Source organism: Papaver somniferum, chromosome 7, assembly GCF_003573695.1.
Source record: "Papaver somniferum cultivar HN1 chromosome 7, ASM357369v1, whole genome shotgun sequence".
NCBI classification, from domain to species: domain Eukaryota; kingdom Viridiplantae; phylum Streptophyta; class Magnoliopsida; order Ranunculales; family Papaveraceae; genus Papaver; species Papaver somniferum.
In genome coordinates, this window is record NC_039364.1 from 222379576 (window position 1) to 222399139 (window position 19564).

At 42.8% G+C, this 19564-nt stretch overlaps 1 protein-coding gene across 1 annotated transcript; it reads left to right on the plus strand.

The window, feature by feature from the left end:
• Positions 1-624: 624 nt before the first annotated feature.
• LOC113296012 lies at positions 625-18516 on the plus strand. Its single transcript, XM_026544342.1, has 6 exons — positions 625-792; positions 17076-17303; positions 17482-17603; positions 17902-17962; positions 18154-18294; positions 18436-18516. Exons 1-6 carry the CDS (start codon positions 625-627, stop codon positions 18514-18516), a joined length of 801 nt encoding a protein of 266 aa, XP_026400127.1.
• Positions 18517-19564: the final 1048 nt, after the last annotated feature.

The window sequence follows — 19564 nt, forward strand, 5'->3', positions numbered from 1 at the left end:
ACAATCTAGTGAAAATCTCGATGCAACAAACATTATGGCTGTTAAAGGACTAGAAGAGAATACTTTACAGTTAATTTTTTGACTATGTAAGCTTATAGAACCCATTAATATTGTTCCATAAAATTTTGATAAGCTCAAATTTGTATTCTTATAAAGGAACCTGTAGACATTTGCATAGCCATAGCCATTGCCTGTCCGGTGGGTTTTACTCCCTATCTAGTTTCTGTCTGTAGTGCAGCGCATTCTGTCTGATGAGGTAGTGCAGTGCAAATATCTTCTTGTTCCAGGAGTTTCTCCGGTGACTCCACGGTAGATGAGCATCTTGAAAGTTGAATTGTAGTATTGTAGTTCCTCTCCAAAAAGAACAACAAAAAATTCCATAAAATAGGCCAATCTCCCACAAAAGAGTACTAGTGTACTCCTTCAGGCGCAAAACTACATGGTCAAAGTCAAGCATAGGACTGATCACGTGTCATAAGCCCAACAAAGCAACGAAAAGCGTCCTCCTCACGCGCCTAGAACTGTTCACCACTGTATCAGAAAACCAAGAAAAAGTGGAGGAGTCTTTGTTCTCATTCTCCTTGTTTCTTTGTCTTCTCCAAAGAAAACTTGCGTGTCTGATAAATGTTTGAAGATATGAAGGCAATTAATAAGATCAAAGTCTCGTTCCATCTTCTACAAATTCTCATCGCTTCGCTTTTCTTCCAAGCTGCTTCTTCGTCAGTGAAAGTGGAACCTAAAATTGTTTCTCGTATCTCATTTGGTTCTTGTGCTAATCAAAGTGCTCCTCAGGTTACTCTTTTGTTCAATTTCTTAGCCTATTCTAATTTCTATTATTTAGGATTGACTTGAGATTCTTAATTTATGATGTTTCATTAGATCTTTAACGAATCATGAATCATTTGTACGTAGTTGTATGTACACCTTTCATCATCCACCACGTGTACAGAAAGAGACACGTGGAAGGCATGCAAAACAAGATATCAAAACATGATAGCAAACATCTCATCAGAAGATGCCACCGGTCAGCAGATCCGACGGTCAGGGACAGAGGATCACAGAGGTATGATGGCTCAGAGGAGCACCAGATAATACCCCTTGGGTGTTAATACACCCAATCCCGAGGAAGATCCCAGATCAACGGCTGAGAGGAAGTTTGACTGACACAGATGTGACCAGACAAAGAGACACTTGTCTGACACGAGCAGACATCCATCTACCCGCATTAAATACCAAAGAAATATACACGTGTCAATCAGCTCGTGGAAGAGGCGAGGATAACCCTTCGTATTCAAGCTCAGGCCGCAGCATATGCCGAAGACCTCTGCGTAATGGGCACAAAGTACAAGAAGATCCAAGATCAACGGCTGAGAGTAAGTTTGACTGACACAGATGTGACCAGACAAAGAGACACTTGTCTGACACGAGCAGACATCCATCTACCCGCATTAAATACCAAAGAGATATACACGTGTCAATCAGCTCGTGGAAGAGGCGAGGATAATCCTTCGTATTCAATCTCAGGCCGCAGCATATGCCGAAGACCTCTGCGTAATGGGCCCAAAGCACAAGAAGATAAGATTACAACGGAACCTCAGAAGTAGGACCCACGTTCCAACCCTATAAATACCCCTCTCCACTAAGAGAGAAGGGGTCGACCAATCCAGAGGAATTATAGGAGAATATAGGAGAGAGAAATAGGAAGAGTAAGTAATCCCCTCCTTCCGCAGACCTATGTATACTCTAAAGTCATTCGACTATCTTTGTAATCATTCAATACATAGTGAAACACCAGCCCCGTGGATGTAGGCCTTAGTGCCGAACCACGTAAATCTTTGTCTTATTTACATTTCAGCACCTTACATTCTGCGTTGAACTTCATGTGCTTTACATTTATACTTGATTCTCTGTTTATTCCTTTATGCGAACATTATTTATGATAATATTCGACAAGACAATGAAAAGCTCGAAGGCTTCGAGTCGATGAATCGATATAATCATCCCCTTTACACATACAGCGTACAATTTTAGAATTAGACTGTATGCGAATATTGTTTGTGAACACGTGGATGGCTTCGTGATTTATGTGTTCACAGTAGTTTTCGTCTTTGACATTGGGCTATTCAATTTCTCTAAGGGATTATTGGTTTGTTGAACCGTAAACCGTAGAATTCTTGGTATTTTATGGTGTTCATGAAGGTTTTTGAGATAAACTAATGTATGTATCCGCGAGGTTTAGTTAGGAAGCCTAATGCCATGAATAATGCATTTGGTTGAGTGTGCACTGATTGTTCCACAATTCATAGCTCCCCGGTTATTTCTAGTCGATTATAAATCAAACTTGTGTTAATGATATAGAAACATCAAAAAACATGATTTATCAGTTTCAAATTTTTCTTTCCAGAAAGAATCTAATTTCTCGCTCTAGAGAACACTAATCTACAAGGACATTGTAGTTTTTAGTCCAATATTTTGCGGACACTTCTGCCAGTACTGGAGAAGTTCGATGTTGTTTGTATATCTTGTGTGGTATTTCACCTTACCTTGTCTGAACAAGTGAACATAAAGCCGAAATATAATTATTTGTGTGTGTGTGTTTTGTTTGGACATCAATATAGGAGAGAGAAATAGGAAGAGTAAGTAATCCCCCTACTTCCGCAGACCTATGTATAATCTAAAGTCATTCGACTATCTTTGTAATCATTCAATACATAGTGAAACACCAGCCCCGTGGATGTAGGCCTTAGTGCCGAACCACGTAAATCTTTGTCTTATTTACATTTCAGCACCTTACATTCAGCATTGAACTTCATGTGCTTTACATTTATACTTGATTCTCTGTTTATTCCTTTATACGAACATTATTTATGATAATATTCGACTAGACAATGAAAAGCTCGAAGGCTTCGAGTCGATGAATCGATATAATCATCCCCTTTACACATACATCGTACAATTCTAGAATTAGACTGTATGCGAATATTGTTTGTGAACACGTGGATGGCTTCGTGATTTATGTGTTCACAATATGGCGCTAGAAACAGGGACTTTGTCCCGGTAAAAGATTTATCTTATGATGTGATTTCACCTTAAACGCGCATTATGGTTGTGCCATATTCTGGGTTCAACGTGCTTTCAAAACCTTTTTACATTCTGGGTTCAGCGTGCTTTCAAAATCTTTTTTATTCTGGGTTCATGGTCTTAATTTTCACAAACACCATTTCAAAGCAGACATATCCACGACTATCTATCACAGATTTGCACGTGAGGCGTTTTTCTTTTAAAACTAAGACTTAATAATCCATATTCATGAGTTCTCGCGACGGATCTTCCTTTTCAAGAGTTTTCCTTTTCAAAAGTAGTCTGAAAACAAGGTCCATGATTTTTTATTAGAGGATTTGTATTGCGAAAACTAGACCGATGGAGTCTTTATGTTTCTCTTTTATTAAGGCCCTTGGGAAGCTCATTTCCTTCTATTCCAATAATTTTGTGGATACGAATGACACTAACCCGATCCTCGTGGATATCTTTGGTTCTCTTTATTTATTCCCCTATGCAGAAAAAGACTAAAAATGGAAAAGATACTAGAGGCAGGAAAAACCAAAGCCTCATCAAAGGAGACACAGAGGATTACCCCGGTCATGACCCGAAGCAAGCAGAAAGGAGACAAAGCTAAAACAGCTACTCAGAGACAGGATGCTGCGGAAATCACCTCGTCTATGAACATTAACTCCATTGCAGCCGCGGCTCTCAAAGCAGCAGCCATAAAGAACAACGCAACTGTTGCGGCCCTCCAGGCTACAGAAGCTAACAAGACTTTGGTTTCAAACCAAATCCATCAACAAAGAGAAGGGGTGGCAGAATCTATGACACATCGGCCTGCACATCCACCAGTCTTCGGAATGCCGTCAACCAACGGTCAGAATCAAACCATACCAGTGGTTTTAGTACCGCGGGTGGAAGCTCAACCGAGGGGACCAAACTTGGAGATACCAACAATTGAAGTTGATCCTCTGCCACCCTTAATACACACAGTAGACGAAGGGGGAACTATGGCCGTAGGGGTACAAGCCAGAACTTCCAATCAGGGATCAAACCAGTCCCACCGACTGATGGTAGAGCTCGAAGAATTGAAAAAGAGCCAGCAGGTCTACGCAGATGCCGTATCTCTTCTGGCCAGGGAGAACCAAGACTTGAAAGATAGGATTGCCCAAAGCATGAAGACTAGCCAACAACTGGACGAAGCAAATTCTAAAGCACCAGAGCCTAATTGAGACCGAAGAATCATCCTAGCAAACGCCGCTAGGGGAAGCAGTGCATCCGATCCGGAATATGCCGCCGAAGACTTAGACTATTATGACAGTGAAGTTCGAAGAAACAAACGCTCAACTGAGCATGAGAACGTGGGATATTACCGCGCAATGGAGGAGCTGCGTGATGAGATGATGGCTGAGATCAGGCAGTTAAAATCCAGACAAGGCGGAGGAAGGCTTGAAGAGGTGATGAAAGAATATAACTCCACGCCCCTAACTCATCGCCTGACAAATACCCCAATTCCGTTAAAGTGCCCTGTCCCAACTTTTGAATGCTATGACAGATCCAGTGATCCCGCAGCACATATCCGGTATTATAATCGTATCTTAGCCCGATGGAGTCAAAACGACGCCGTCCTATGTAGGTATTTCCCATCAAGTCTGAAGGGATCGACTTTGTCTTGGTTTGACAACCTGCCACCTGATTCCATCAACTCCTACGATCAACTCGCAGAGAAATTCTTGAGAACCTACATGTACAACAAAGCTGTCAACACCGGAATGGATAAACTTTTTTCTCTGGCAATTGGTTACAAGGAGAACACGCGGGAATACACCAACAGATGGCACAAGATCTGCCAAGCCATAGGGAGTGTGGATCCCGTAGTAAGCATCAACTGCGACAAGTGGGGATTAGACCGAATGAGTCCACTATTTGTTGAGATCCATGGAAGCATACCTAAGACAAAAGGATATCTTCGAATAATTATTGAGAATTATGCTCGTCTTGAATAAATCCAGAGTGAGAACCCGAGGGCACAAACGCAGAGGTCTCACCGTACCAATTCCGCAGAACAAACCAGCGGGGCCAAAAGAAATAACTCAGTGGAACGACCGCACAAAGATAGGAAGGAACGAAGATATGAACGACGAAAAGACGATCGAAAATTCGAAGATCAGTTTTACACGAAGCTCAATGCTAGCTACGCTCGGATCTTGCGAGAGATCAAAGGAAGGGAAAATTTGGAGTGGCCGTGGTCTAAGGGAAAACAGCCCCCAAGGACTGAGAAGTCTAAAGATTACTGTGAGTATCATTGCTTCAATGGATACCAGACCGAGAAATGCAAAAACCTCAAAATAATGATCCAAAAATTGATTGATGCTGGCGAACTCAAGCAATACATACGAAAGGAGCTCACCGAGGACAGATCCAAACGAACCAAGCAAGTCGAACTTCCAGAGGGAAACCGCACAATCAACACCATCTCGTGTTCCGAAGCCGCAGGGCCCTCACTTACAACGCAGATAGGAAAGAGGCTACAAAAGCAATTCGAAGATCACTGCGAATTATATAAGATTGATGGCGTAGAGGTGGACGAGCACGAAGAGTGGATGGACGCACCTATCATCTTTGATATTGAAGATATCAAAGAAGATATGGAAGACCATAACGATCCCTTGGTCCTCACACTACCAGTGGCCGGATGTAACCCCAAAAAGATCCTCATCGACGGGGAAAGCTCAGTGAACGTTCTTTTCTACGACGCCTTCAAACGGATGAAGCTCCATGATGAACAACTGATGACCTCTTATTACACCATCTATGGGTTCAAAGGAGCGCCCACAAAGCCATTGGGAGACATCGTGTTGCAGGTGAACGCCGGGCCCATGAAAGTAGAAACACGATTTAGCGTGGTAGACGCCCCATCCCCCTATAACGCCATAATTGGACGAAAGTGGGTACATAAACTCAAGGGAGTGGCAGCAACTTACTACCAATATGTCAGGTTCCCTACACCCGAGGGAGTAATGGAAATCAAGGGAGATCGGGTCTCTGCAAAAGAGTGCCAGGCCACTCAGGATCGTATCAACAACGAACAGGAAGAGCATCGAAAAACCCGAAGGATCAAAAATAAAGAAGCTGCGAAAGAAAATGCCATAGACCTGTTCCTCAAGAAAACCGCAGGGAAGGGCTTGACAAAGGATGATAATGTCCTTAACACTGAAGCAAGTACTTCAACAACCAACGAAGGACAGAAACATACCAAATAGCAATTAAAGAACGTCCCAGTCCTTGGGGACCCGAAGCCGGTGTGCACACCAGTGGAGCCCGTAAAAGAAATCAACATAAGAACGGAAGAAAACCCGAAGATGATTAAAGTAGGGACCATAATGGACGGAAAAAAGAGAAGATTCCTTAACCAAATTACTTAAAGAATACGCGGATGTATTCGCCTGGAAGTTAGGAGACATGCCGGGGATTGATCCGAAAATAATCCAACACGAGCTGCGCATCAAACCAGGCACGCCACCTTTCAGGCAGAAAATAAGAAAAGTTGCACCAGAGTATCATAAGGCAGTAGAAAAAGAACTTCGGAAACTACTAGAAGCAGGCTTCATCAAGGAAGTCAAATACCCTACATGGATCTCCAACATGGTCGTCGTTCCTAAGAAGAATGGAGGGGTTAGGATATGCATCGACTTTACTAACCTCAACAAGGCATGTCCAAAAGACAACTATCCCCTACTGAGCATAGATCAACTGGTTGAAGCAGTGGAAGGGTACGAAGAGCTGTCATTCATGGACGGATATTCTGGTTACAACCAAGTATCCCTGGAAGAAGAAGATCAACTACAAACAGCATTATACACCCTGCATGGCCTTTATTGCTACACTAGAATTCCCTTTGAACTTCGAAACGCAGGGGAAACTTACCAGAGAATGGTCGATGCTATCTTCAGGCCATGGATTGGTAGTACCCTAGAAGTCTGCGTTGATGACATGTTCGTCAAAAGTAGGCTGCGCAAAGATCACCACCAGGACCTGAGAGTTATTTTCGAAGCAATGAAGAAACATCACATGAAAGTAAATCCAGAAAAATGCACCTTCGGTGTCACCTCAGGGAAATTCCTCGGATATCTGGTAACAAAAAGGGGTATTGAGGTAGACCCCGCGAAGATTCAGGCCATAGTGGAAATGCCATCTCCGAAGAATTTAAAAGAAGTGAAAAAGCTCAATGGGTCCTTAGCAGCCTTGGGCAGATTTATTGCCCGATCCTCGGACAAATGCAAACATTTTTTCAATATTCTCAAAAAAGGGAGTAAGTTTGAATGGACCGCAGAATGCGAAGAAGCCTTCCAAAGAATCAAGGAACACCTGGCTTCAATTCCAATCCTGCAGAAGCCTGATCCTGATGAGGTTTTGGCATTGTACATAGCAGCGACAGAAGACGCAGTTAGCGCAGTGTTGGTCAAAACCAATACGAAGATAGAACAGCCTATCTATTATGTCAGCAAGACCCTCAATTCTGCGAAAAGAAATTACACGAAGATCAAACAACTCATCCTGGAATTAGTATGGGCTACCCAAAAGCTGAGAACCTATTTCCTAACTCACTTCATCCGCGTCCCATGCAAAGCACCACTGGAAGCAGTCCTCAAAAGCGCGGGAAAAGTAGGTAGAATAGCCAAGTGGAACACCCACCTGGACCAGTTCAACATCATTCATGAAATTCAACATTCCCAAAAATCCCAAGTTTTGGCGGATTTCTTAGCAGACCTCCCCCTGGACAACGATGAAGAGATTTGGGGAATACCAGAAGCCGACGAGGAAAGCAAGGATCCAGTTGATGTCCTCGAACCCGCGAGTCAAAGACAATGGGAAGTCTTCGTTGATGGTTCCAAAAATAAGGAAGAGGAAGGAATAGGCATTGTCATCACCACCCCAACTGGAGAAAGGATCGTACAGGCACTCATGTTAGGATTCAAAGAGCATACTAACAACATCGTCGAATACGAGGCAGTCGTACATGCCCTCCGCTTAATAATAGAGATGGGGGTAACTGATGTAATACTGACAAGTGATTCGTAGCTTGTCATACGGAAAATAGGGATCGAATACAATGTGTACGACGACACCCTCTCAGCTTACATGGCCTTGGTTCAAACATTGGCATTACAAATTCCGAACATCAAGTTCCGGCACTTATGAAGAATGGATATCAGGCACGCGGATGCTCTAGCATATATATCATCCATGCTGAAGGACAAGAGTACCGAAGCTATCAAAATAACAAGGGTATACGAGCCTTCGATTGCATCACAATTTTCCTTTGCTACAAATCAAGATACAGTGGAAGAAAATATCGAAGATCAGGTGGGAGAAGACATCCGTGACGATTTTGACGAAGAAGATATCCTGTCAAGATAAAATCAAGACGAAGATTTCAACAACGAAGATGATTGGAGAATGATGATCCATGCGTTTCTCAAAGATGGAACCTTACCCGCGGATCACAAACAAACCAGGAAAATACTCTCCAAAGTAGGAAGATATAATCTTCGGGATGGGATCCTGTACAAGAAATCTTTCCTCGGACCGTTACTACGTTGCTTATCCAGGAAAGAGGGGCATCGAATTCTAAACGACATCCATTATGGTGACGCAGGGAATCATAGAGGCATGAGATCACTAGCCGACAAAGCAAAAAAGCAAGGATATTACTGGCCCACAATGATACAAGATGCTGCAAGAATGTACTGACGATGTGAAGAATGTCAGCGTTTCGCCAAAAAGATACATGCACCAGCAACAACGTTGAATTCTGTGGATAGCCCGTGGCCATTTTCAAAATGGGGCATAGATATCGTTGGGCCTTTCATCGAAGGATCAGAGAAAAGACGATTTTTGATAGTAGCCACAGACTATTTCAGTAAATGGGTGGAAGCCAAAGCCTTAGCCAGGATCAGAGACGTGGACGTGTTTACTTTCATATTCCAAAACATTATTTGCAGGTTCGGCATACCAGCGGAAATCGTGTCCGATAATGGTAAACAATTACAGGGGAAAAACATAGACATGCTCTTCGACACTTTCAAAATAAGGAAAAACAAGTCCACCCCCATATACCCTCAAAGCAACGGACAAGCGGAAGCTACTAACAAGACCCTCTCCCTTATCCTCAAAAAGAAATTAGACGAACACAAGGGGCGATGGTGTGAACAGATACACAATGTATTATGGGCATACAGGAAAACACGAAGATATGCCACCGGGGAATCCCCATTTCTCCTCACTTAGGGAGCTGAAGCAGTCATCCCAACAGAGATCCTCATGCCAACCACAAAGACCGAAGAATGGGAGAAAAATCTCACAACACACATGATGTTAGAGAGACTGGACGACCTGGAAGAAAGGAGGGAAACAACATTGCAAAAGATGGAAAATTATCAACGGAGACTAGCGAGAGAGTACAACAAAAAGGTTAAGCTTCGAAATTTTGTAGAAGGGCAGTATGTGCTAAGAACAATCCCGCAGTATCAACGAGATAAGAAATGGGGAAAGTTAGCACCTACACGGGGAGGACCTTTTATAATACACAACATTGCGGGAAACGGTTCCTACTATCTTCGCAATCTGAAAGGCGAGGTCCTCCGGCACCCCTGGAATGCTAAATGGCTCAAACCGTACTACCCATAAGAACAGCGCAGCTTTGCATCAGCGTGAAGAATACCAGAAGAAGAAGGTAGCATAACCGCTTTACATGTTTATATCTCTGGACGAGGAGTAGCAGGCCTCAACCTATCAATCAAACAAACTTTTCGGGAAATCTTCAAGCAAACGAAATGGTCAAAAGGCCCGCTGGGTGAACACATGTACATTACATAATAAATTAACAGTATTGGGGAAAGTAGTTAATCTACAATCTCTCAGGGCTCCCCTATCAGTGTCTACGAGTGTAAGACCAGGGGGAAGACACCCAGCAGAAAGAGATACCCAACCAATTTTAAGGCAGCGGGTCGACGGAATGGGTGCATATAAATATTTCAAATAAGCATTCCATATCCTAGAACGCTTCCTCGGCCCCCACCGTTTTGGAATCCTCTGGCCCAGGATTCGCCAGCGGGGTGACAGGTCTCAAGACGATCACGAAGGTATTTACCTTCGGTATCGCACCCAAACACTCAACTTTTTACAAAGAAAGTTATTTCTAGTTTAGCACTTCACAATACTTAAAATAAAGATGAATTGATAACGAAGGTATGCCAAAAGGATGATCCATTTCATAAAGAGTTGATTACAAGTTCAGCAAATAAGATAAAGCAGGAAACACATCAAAAAATGATCCGAAATTATATAATCAACAAGGATCAACTTTCTATGACTAATAAAAGAAATCTACTTGGACGATACAGCTCCATCAACAAGGTTGTCTCTGCGAGATGAAGGTACACTTCCACCTGAAGAAGGCCCAGAAGAACCAGGCAAGGGCGCGGGAAGGGGACGACGCGGATAATTCTTGAAAAGACCATGTTCGACTTTAAGATCAAGTTCAATCTTATCTAAGACTTTGTTGGTCTCCTCAGCCAACTGACATCGAGCTTTATAAGTGATAACAGCGGTCAGCTGGTTGACCTGAGACATCAATGCAGATAGGCGTTCCACCTCTTTGGAGGCAATCTCCTCTGCTTCCTCACGAGACGCGGCCAACCCTTTGAAATAGTTGGCTTGTCCTTCCTGCTGCACTAAGGCAGATTGAGTTTTTTTAAGCTCATCATTTGTTGCGTGAAGCTGTCCCTCGAGTGCTGAAAACAAGAAATACCAAGGGGTTAAAACGAAGAAATAACAGAATCACACTCGATAAAACGAGGTTATACTTTCGACATTAGCCGAGGCCTCTTCATACTCATTAACAACTGCGTCCCGAGCCTCATCAAGAAAGTCATATTCGTCGGATAGTTTCTTATAATCCGTGTGAAGGTTCGTAAGAGCAAATTGAATCGCGTCTAAGTCTACCTGCTTCATTGAATCCAAGTGACGAAGATGGTTGACTTCGTCATTCATCTCCCCCATCCTTTTATGGAGTCGATACACATTCACTTCAAGATCTCTTTCAGATTCCACTTAGCGAGCAACATCAGCTCGAGACGCTGCTAGGGATTTACTAAGAGCACCTACCTCAGCCCTAGCATTATCTCTTTCCTCGGAAAGATGCAGCATACTATCCCTAACCCCGGGGCCTAAGAAAGAACGAGCCTGTTGTAACTCTCCTTCCAAAAAGAGCACTCTAGCCTCTAAGTCCGAAGCATGTCCTCGAGCATCACGCAGGTTGTCACACGTCCATAGAAGCGTACCATTAAACAGACAACGGTCATGCTTGTACTTATTTTGCATATCAACTATCAGTGTTCGCTTTTCACGCCACTCAGCTGCTAAGGCGTTGTGCTCATCATCACGAGCATTCCACTTTACGGCTTCGCTTTTCAACTTACCCACCAACTCTGCAATGCGGGATTTCTGTCGTTCCCTTTCTTTCCGAAGCCATATGAGCTCGGGGACTCCACCCACTGAAGATAGGGTGGGGAGACTGAGACAGAACACCAGAGTACAAATAGGGAATCACGAGGAGTAAAAGACCAATAAAAAAATACGAACCTGTGAGGGACGATAATTTCTGCGAGCTTTCTCCAATTCGTTGCGGACTATAGCAAGTTCCGAACGGAGACTCTCCTCGGCATTACCCAGCCGCTCCTTTTCCTTCAGGCGACCCTTCAGTTCACTTATTTACATCTCGGCCGCAGATAGTTCTTCTTCTCTATGACGAAGCTTAGCCTCCAACTTTAAAGACTTTGCTTTAAAGAATTGGTATAAAACATGGTTACAATGTTCGCTCCTCATCATCTATGTCACAAACGACAAACATTATTATACCCAAGGGATCAGATATCGCGAAGAATACAATGTTCGTATATCATGAGGGAATCAGTACAAGGACTTACCTCTAAGACACGCTGCTGGGGAAAACCGTATTGATACCCATCAGTTATGGCCATCATATCAGCAACAGAGGAGGGAGGGTCAACCACTATGTTAGCTTCTGAAGCTCTCAGATTCTTCTCCCACATCTCAGCAACGCGGACTTCAGAAGACACTTGCATCATCTGACGAGTATAAGCGTCATAATTCTTCTCACCGGGGACCACTGGGGCAGGGTTGGGGACGAACATCAGACTTTTCTTCTTAAGCCAAGCCAAAATGACATCTTTGCCTTCAGGCATTAGCGAGTAAGGGAAATCCTCTGAAGGAGATTTAACCGAAGACTTCCCTTTGGCTGTTCTCCCCTCACTCGCGCAAGTCTCGACATCACCAGCCTCAGTATTACCACCGGCGTTTTCAGCCTGCTGACCGGTGGCATCTTCTTTACCAATTTTCCCAAGCACATCCCAATCATCATTTGGATAAAGCAATGAGAAGTCTTCGGCAAGACCCATGGCAGCATCACATCAAAGGATTCCCCCGCGGAATATATCCTACCGAAAGAAAATTCAGGGGAAATAACGGGCAGAGTACCCACACCAACAATATTATCGCCAACAGGGGCAGATCCACCCCCGCCAGTACCACCAACGGTAATATTGCCCTCAGACTCACCATCACCACCCGCGGCAACTTCTTCTTCACCATTACCACCTTCGTCATCAGGGTGAGAAGTGTCGGTACGCTCTTATCCATCAGACATTTCTTCATCCTCAGCATACCCTTCGTTTACAGGACTCGTAACCTCCTCATAAACCTCAGCCTCACCGGTAACCACAGTAGAAGATTGTTTGGGTCCAAGTTTCTTCTTCTTCTACACCTACAAACCAGTACACATCCCCACAAAGGCTCATTTTTTCCCTCACTTCAAAAATGAAAATTATTTCAAGCAAGGAAAAAGGGGCAAATAGAATAGAGAATATAAGAAGAAACTATACCTTGGCAGCAGCAGCACTCTTCGTTGGATGGGTAGCACCAGAACCCTCCTCCTTATCTCCATCAATGACATCAAGAGCGTAAGAAAAATTCATGCCCGCGAAATTCGGACGTCAAGGACAGAAATCTCCATAACGAGCAGGAGGAGTTTCACGAGGCTTGCTGTTTTCAGAAGGACGCCAACCGCGCAGACCCGGAATCCAACCATAAGCCCAAGGACCAACTACCTCAATAACAGTAGCATGCCATTCATAATCATGGTCACGCTTAATCCTTTCACGAGCAGGAAAGAGTTTCCATTTAGCAGATCCCTCAGTACCAGGAACATACTTCAGCTTGACATCACTCACCTCACTCAAAAGACGAATTTCACCACGGGGAGCAGCAGTATTACGAAGACTAACACTCCACGGCTTACGGTTTCTACTGTTGAAATAATCCCCAAAAGAACTGTTAAAATTCTGAGGAGTGTACCACTCTATCTCAGCAGGATTTGGAACATAGCAGGTCATCATAGTCTCTCCCTTGCTTCGCAGAGAACATTCCTTCAGTGAACGAAGATAATACCCAGATAGTTGTAACACGGAACGCTTATGAGTGTTCGTGGAAGAGCCTTCGCGACTAGCCAACACGTCATAATAAAAGGAGTCTCTCGACTTATATAGGGGCAACATGAGACCCGCCTCGAAGGATCCAACCGTAGTCAACAGATGAAACTCGTCAAACTGATACTTAGCAAGGAGCTCGTAAGTGATATCATCGTCAGGGGCATAGAAGTGAACCTCAAAAGCTTGAAGTTCATGTTTTTCCTTGAACATCTCAAGATCAATATGCTTGAAAGTGACTTTCTTCTTACCAACTGAAATGCTGCGTATCACGGAGACAGTTTCTTCTTCGTCTGCGGAATCAGAAGTAAGACTCAATTCCGAAGCTTTCCTTTTAGAAGGAAGATTTTTATACGGATCAGCTCTCGACATAGTACCCTTGGAGTACTTCCATTTGAAAGAAACCGCGGGAGGAGGCGGCAAAAATTTCTACGGAGGCACTGAAGGAGGAGCCATTGAACGAAGGGGCGGAACATCCAGTGTTTCAGTACGAGGAGGAGGAGCCCGCGTACTCCTAGAGTCATCACGAGGAGGAGCCTGCGTACTCCTAGAATCTTCACGAGGACGAGAAGGGGCGCGGTTAACAGCATACCTAGATCCAGAAGGACCCTTCGGCACATCCCCTTTCTTAGTAGGCACAACCTTCGCACCAGAGGAAGATGAAACCCTATGACCCCGAGGATCCGATTGCGAAGACTTGCAAGGACCTTCCCCAAGTGGAGATCTGTCAGAATCTCGACGCGGAGGGGATCTTAGCGGACTAGACGGCGGGGTTTGGTAAAGATCCCGCGGACGATCAGACATATCTACAAGGAAACACAAAAACAGTTTAGAGAAGAATACGAGGAGATCACTAAAGATCAAAAAACCCATAATTGATGGTTCATCCGGATAAACGTTAAAAACCCTAAGAACTAAAAATAACCAGAAATACCCCATCCAACTCCAGGGATAATACTTAGATACAGACTCACAGACTTTGTAACAAAGAACAGGGGTAAGCATATATGCTTCGACATGTGTGTTCTTCATCACAAAGCCAACAATACAACAGCAGGAAACAAACGGGTAGATACATAGATAAATCAATGATGAGAAGCTAATGAAAAACCCCATACTTGTATAGAAGAGGACGACAAGCACCAACCACAGTCGAAGAAAGGAGGATCGGAGATATCAAAAGCTAGTTGTCTGCGATACAGGGGCAACAACAATCGAGAGCGAAAGAGACAGAAAATTGAATGCCGTTATCTTCCTCACAAGAATGACGATAATAAATGACTAAAGAACAAGAATAAAAAACAAGAAGAGGATGAACACTGACAAGAAGAGGATAAATTTTTTTTTTTTCACATTCTCTTTCCTATTTATGAAGCTAGAGAAGACAATAATTGTTCCTCGTACCAAGGAGCATTTATGGGGAAAGTTAATGCAAAGTGGGAAACTTGTAGGACGACCTTTCTTCTTCTAAATTGCAAAATACGCCCAAGTCAGAAGAAGAGGGGCAAATTGTATGTACACCTTTCATCATCCACCACGTGTACAGAAAGAGACACGTGAAAGGCATGCAAAACAAGATATCAAAACATGATAGCAAGCATCTCATCAGAAGATGCCACCGGTCATCAGATCCGACGGTTAGGGACAGAGGATCACAGAGGTATGATGGCTCAGAGGAGCACCAGATAATACCCCTTGGGTGTTAATACACCCAACCCCGAGGAAGATCCCAGATCAACGGCTGAGAGGAAGTTTGACTGACACAGATGTGACCAGACAAAGAGACACTTGCCTGACACTAGCAGACATCCATCTACCCGCATTAAATACCAAAGAGATATACACGTGTCAATCAGCTCGTGGAAGAGGCGAGGATAACCCTTCGTATTCAAGCTCAGGCCGCAACATATGCCGAAGACCTCTGCGTAATGGGCACAAAGTACAAGAAGATCCCAGATCAACGGCTGAGAGTAAGTTTGACTGACACAGATGTGACCAGACAAAGAGACACTTGTCTGACACGAGCAGACATCCATCTACCCGCATTAAATACCAAAGAGATATACACGTGTCAATCAACTCGTGGAAGAGGCGAGGATAATCCTTCGTATTCAAGCTCAGGCCGCAACATATGCCGAAGACTTCTGCGTAATGGGCACAAAGCACAAGAAGATAAGATTACAACGGCACCTCAGAAGTAGGACCCGCGTTCCAACCCTATAAATACCCCTCTCCACTAAGAGAGAAGGGGTCGACCAATCCAGAGGAATTATAGGAGAATATAGGAGAGAGAAATAGGAAGAGTAAGTAATCCCCCTACTTCTGCAGACCTATGTATACTCTAAAGTCATTCGACTATCTTTGTAATCATTCAATACATAGTGAAACACCAGCCCCGTGGATGTAGGCCTTAGTGCCGAACCACGTAAATCTTTGTCTTATTTACATTTCAGCACCTTACATTCAACGTTGAACTTCATGTGCTTTACATTTATACTTGATTCTCTGTTTATTCCTTTATGCAAACATTATTTATGATAATATTCGACAAGACAATGACAAGCTCGAAGGCTTCGAGTCGATGAATCGATATAATCATCCCCTTTACACATACAACGTACAATTCTAGAATTAGATTGTATGCGAATATTGTTTGTGAAAACGTGGATGGCTTCGTGATTTATGTGTTCACAGTAGTTTTCGTCTTTGACATTGGGCTATACAATTTCTCTAAGGGATTATTGGTTTGTTGAACCGTAAACCGTAGAATTCTTGGTATTTTATGGTGTTCATGAAGGTTTTTGAGATAAACTAATGTATGTATCCGCGAGGTTTAGTTAGGAGGCCTAATGCCATGAATAATGCATTCGGTTGAGTGTGCACTGATTGTTCCACAATTCATAGCTCCCCGGTTATTTCTAGTCGATTATAAATCAAACTTGTGTTAATGATATAGAAACATCAAAAAACATGATTTATCAGTTTCAAATTTTTCTTTCCAGAAAGAATCTAATTTCTCGCTCTAGAGAACACTAATCTACAAGGACATTGTAGTTTTTAGTCCAATATTTTGCGGACACTTCTGCCAGTACTGGCAAAGTTCGATGTTGTTTGTATATCTTGTATGGTATTTCACCTTACCTTGTCTGAACAAGTGAACATAAAGCCGAAAGTATAATTATTTGTGTGTGTGTGTTTTGTTTGGACAGCAATTTGTAGATCTAATGGAACTAAATATGTCTAAAAAAATGAAAAACATCATTACTGATACATGTAAATACGTATGCAATGTCGTTATCGGCGTCGCGGCTACTTGTGGCTCATTGTATCCAACATTTCGTATCAGTGCTCGTCACTGCTACTCGTACTCACATCATTGCATTATGCAGCAAAATACTTTTCTTTCATCCTTTTGTTTTCTTTGGAACTACTTAATATAATGTCAGGACTTGTGTTTCTTTGCAGCCCATTTGGAATGCAATTGTTGACTTTGATCCCCAACTTTTCATTTGGCTGGGTGACAACATTTATGGAGACATCAGGCGCCCCTTTAGAGTATTTGGAAAGCAAAGGACAATTGGCCCATGGAAGAATGTTCCTAGGTTCGTCCCTGCATCTAAGGAAGAAATGCAGTTCAGGTATCAGTTGGCGAAAAGCAATCCAGGATATTCTCGTCTTAGGAAGAAAATACAGGTATTCCGAATTTCCCACTTGCAAATTTGTTTAGTTTGGGTTATTCATGCAGGTCATCTGTGTCAGAGTGCTTCAATGTGAAAAATCTGCGCCCTATGCTAGTTTCTATGATGTGCTGCTTATTTTTGTTCATGAGTTTCGCCTTCTAACAACATTATCTTAAGTTTGAGTTTTGCAGGTGATTGGCACATGGGATGACCATGATTATGGATTAAATGATGCTGGAAAGGAGTTTACTGGGAAAAACACCACTCAACAGCTAATGTTAGATTTCTTGGATGAACCAAAAAATAGCCCAAGGTGAGGGATATTCTTTTAGTCATTTTTTTTAAAGAAGAAATGAGTTTGGATGTAGTGCTGATTCAGAAGGATGACAATGGGATTAGCTGATTTTCACATGGTATGCTTGTGTTACCCACAATGTGTTTTTAGATCGGACATATATACTTAACTGATCATGGCTTTACAAGACCTCTACTTTTTATAAGTTAAAATATTCCAAACAGGAAATTGCCATTCTCATGTTTCTTAATTAATATAGCAAGTCTTTTCATCAAAAATAAATAAAAATATAGCTTATCATGGCTTGTTATTGCAGGCGCAAACAGGCTGGTGTCTACGCCTCATATATGTTTGGCCCTAAAGGGAAACAAGTCAAGGTTTATAAGTGGCCTTTAATATTTAACCACTACTGATATGTTCCTTCAAGTGCTGCTATTTACCCTTTAAATTGCCTTGCTGCAGCATATTTATGCTTTACTATTACAGAGCATTTATCAGAATTTTGTAGGATATTATGGGGAAAGATAACAGCAGCTAAAATTCAGTTTGTGGTTACTGATTTCTTCAGGTGATTATGCTAGACACCCGATACCACAGAGATCCATTGTCAAGTGACGGAAGTATTTCGGGAAACTCACAGTGGGAATGGTTAGCAAAAGAGTTGAATGGGCCAAAGTCAGAATTTACCATTATTGGATCTTCCATCCAGGTACGTCAAAAACAAATAGTTAACAGTAATTCCCAATGTTTATGTCACTATGGACCATGTGTTGCTGAACCTAGGGGACTGGTGTTTGTAACAAAAGATGCAGTATCTAGGTATTACTTTTTATCTTTTGGATACATATAGGTTGAAGGGATAAAGGGTCTTAAAGGAATTCTTAGGCCTTTATGTGTTGTATTGTTTGACAAGCAACCAAGCTTACAGTGAGTATCCTTCCTTGATTGAGAAACTTAGAAACATGAAGACTACTTTGAAGACTGAAACTTTCATGATTGTATTACGTTTCTTTAAATTAGTAGGATTTCTTAGCTTACACTGAACATGAGTTATGTTAGGGTTGTTCTGGCTACTTTCATGAATTTATGTTAAGTTTTTTGTCTGTCCTTTCTATTTCATTCTTTCTCTTTTTCCTTTTGGTGCTGCATCGGCCATATTTGTTTGCAATTATCAGGACCATATCGTAGAATGGTTTCTTCAGAGACTTGTTTTGACTTTGTGCTGCTACATCGGGTTAGAAGGATTACATCTTTTCATAGATGACATATATGCTTTGAGGCCTGAACACACCTTCCCTTAATATGGCACTTTAACTCATCCATGTGTTAAGATCACAAAGTGTCTCGAAACGCATGCCCGAAGGTGGCATGTCACGCGGCTTCCAAATCCTTTGCGGTAATGGATTTCTGTCGCAAATCGATCACGACCACTCATCTTTGCCAGTCAATTTGAGTGGCCTAGATCAAGCCTTCGTGAGACTGAGAGGTATAGACGTGCACAATAACGGACCGCCTCCATGCGTGACCGATCGGTCCCATCAAAAGTAATGCCCATGCTTGAATTCGATCAACCCAAAGAGGATGCGTGCGCACCTCTTAAAAACCCTAAAATTCCATCAACGGTCGTAGATATATGCCGTAAACCATCTCGTCCGTCCAACTTTGCCAGCTTGGACGGACAACCCAGGTTAAAAGCTAGACGACCAATGAAGCACCTCGGTGATCACCGTCCGCCTCTCTTCCACAGGGAGTGATCGACCAGGGGTGGCTCGCCCATGCGGCCTCTAAACGATCACTCGAAGATGGTTGGACGTGATGCTATTTTAAGACGCTTAATCCGCGACTTATTCGGTTAATCTTTAAAACAACGATGATTCATACATATTGATTGTTTTCGATGCATTACATGCATCGAGCATACACGATATTTCACGAATACCAACTCCTTAAATAACTTAACACCGTATGCTATTTCTTGC

Bases quoted from the DNA above. Each gene is read 5' to 3' on its own strand.
- LOC113296012 (XM_026544342.1), top strand. From the start codon at position 625: ATGTTTGAAGATATGAAGGCAATTAATAAGATCAAAGTCTCGTTCCAT. The intron at 793-17,075 runs GTTACTCTTTTG...GTTTCTTTGCAG, and splicing joins CTAATCAAAGTGCTCCTCAG to CCCATTTGGAATGCAATTGT. The intron at 17,604-17,901 runs GTGAGGGATATT...TTGTTATTGCAG, and splicing joins GAACCAAAAAATAGCCCAAG to GCGCAAACAGGCTGGTGTCT.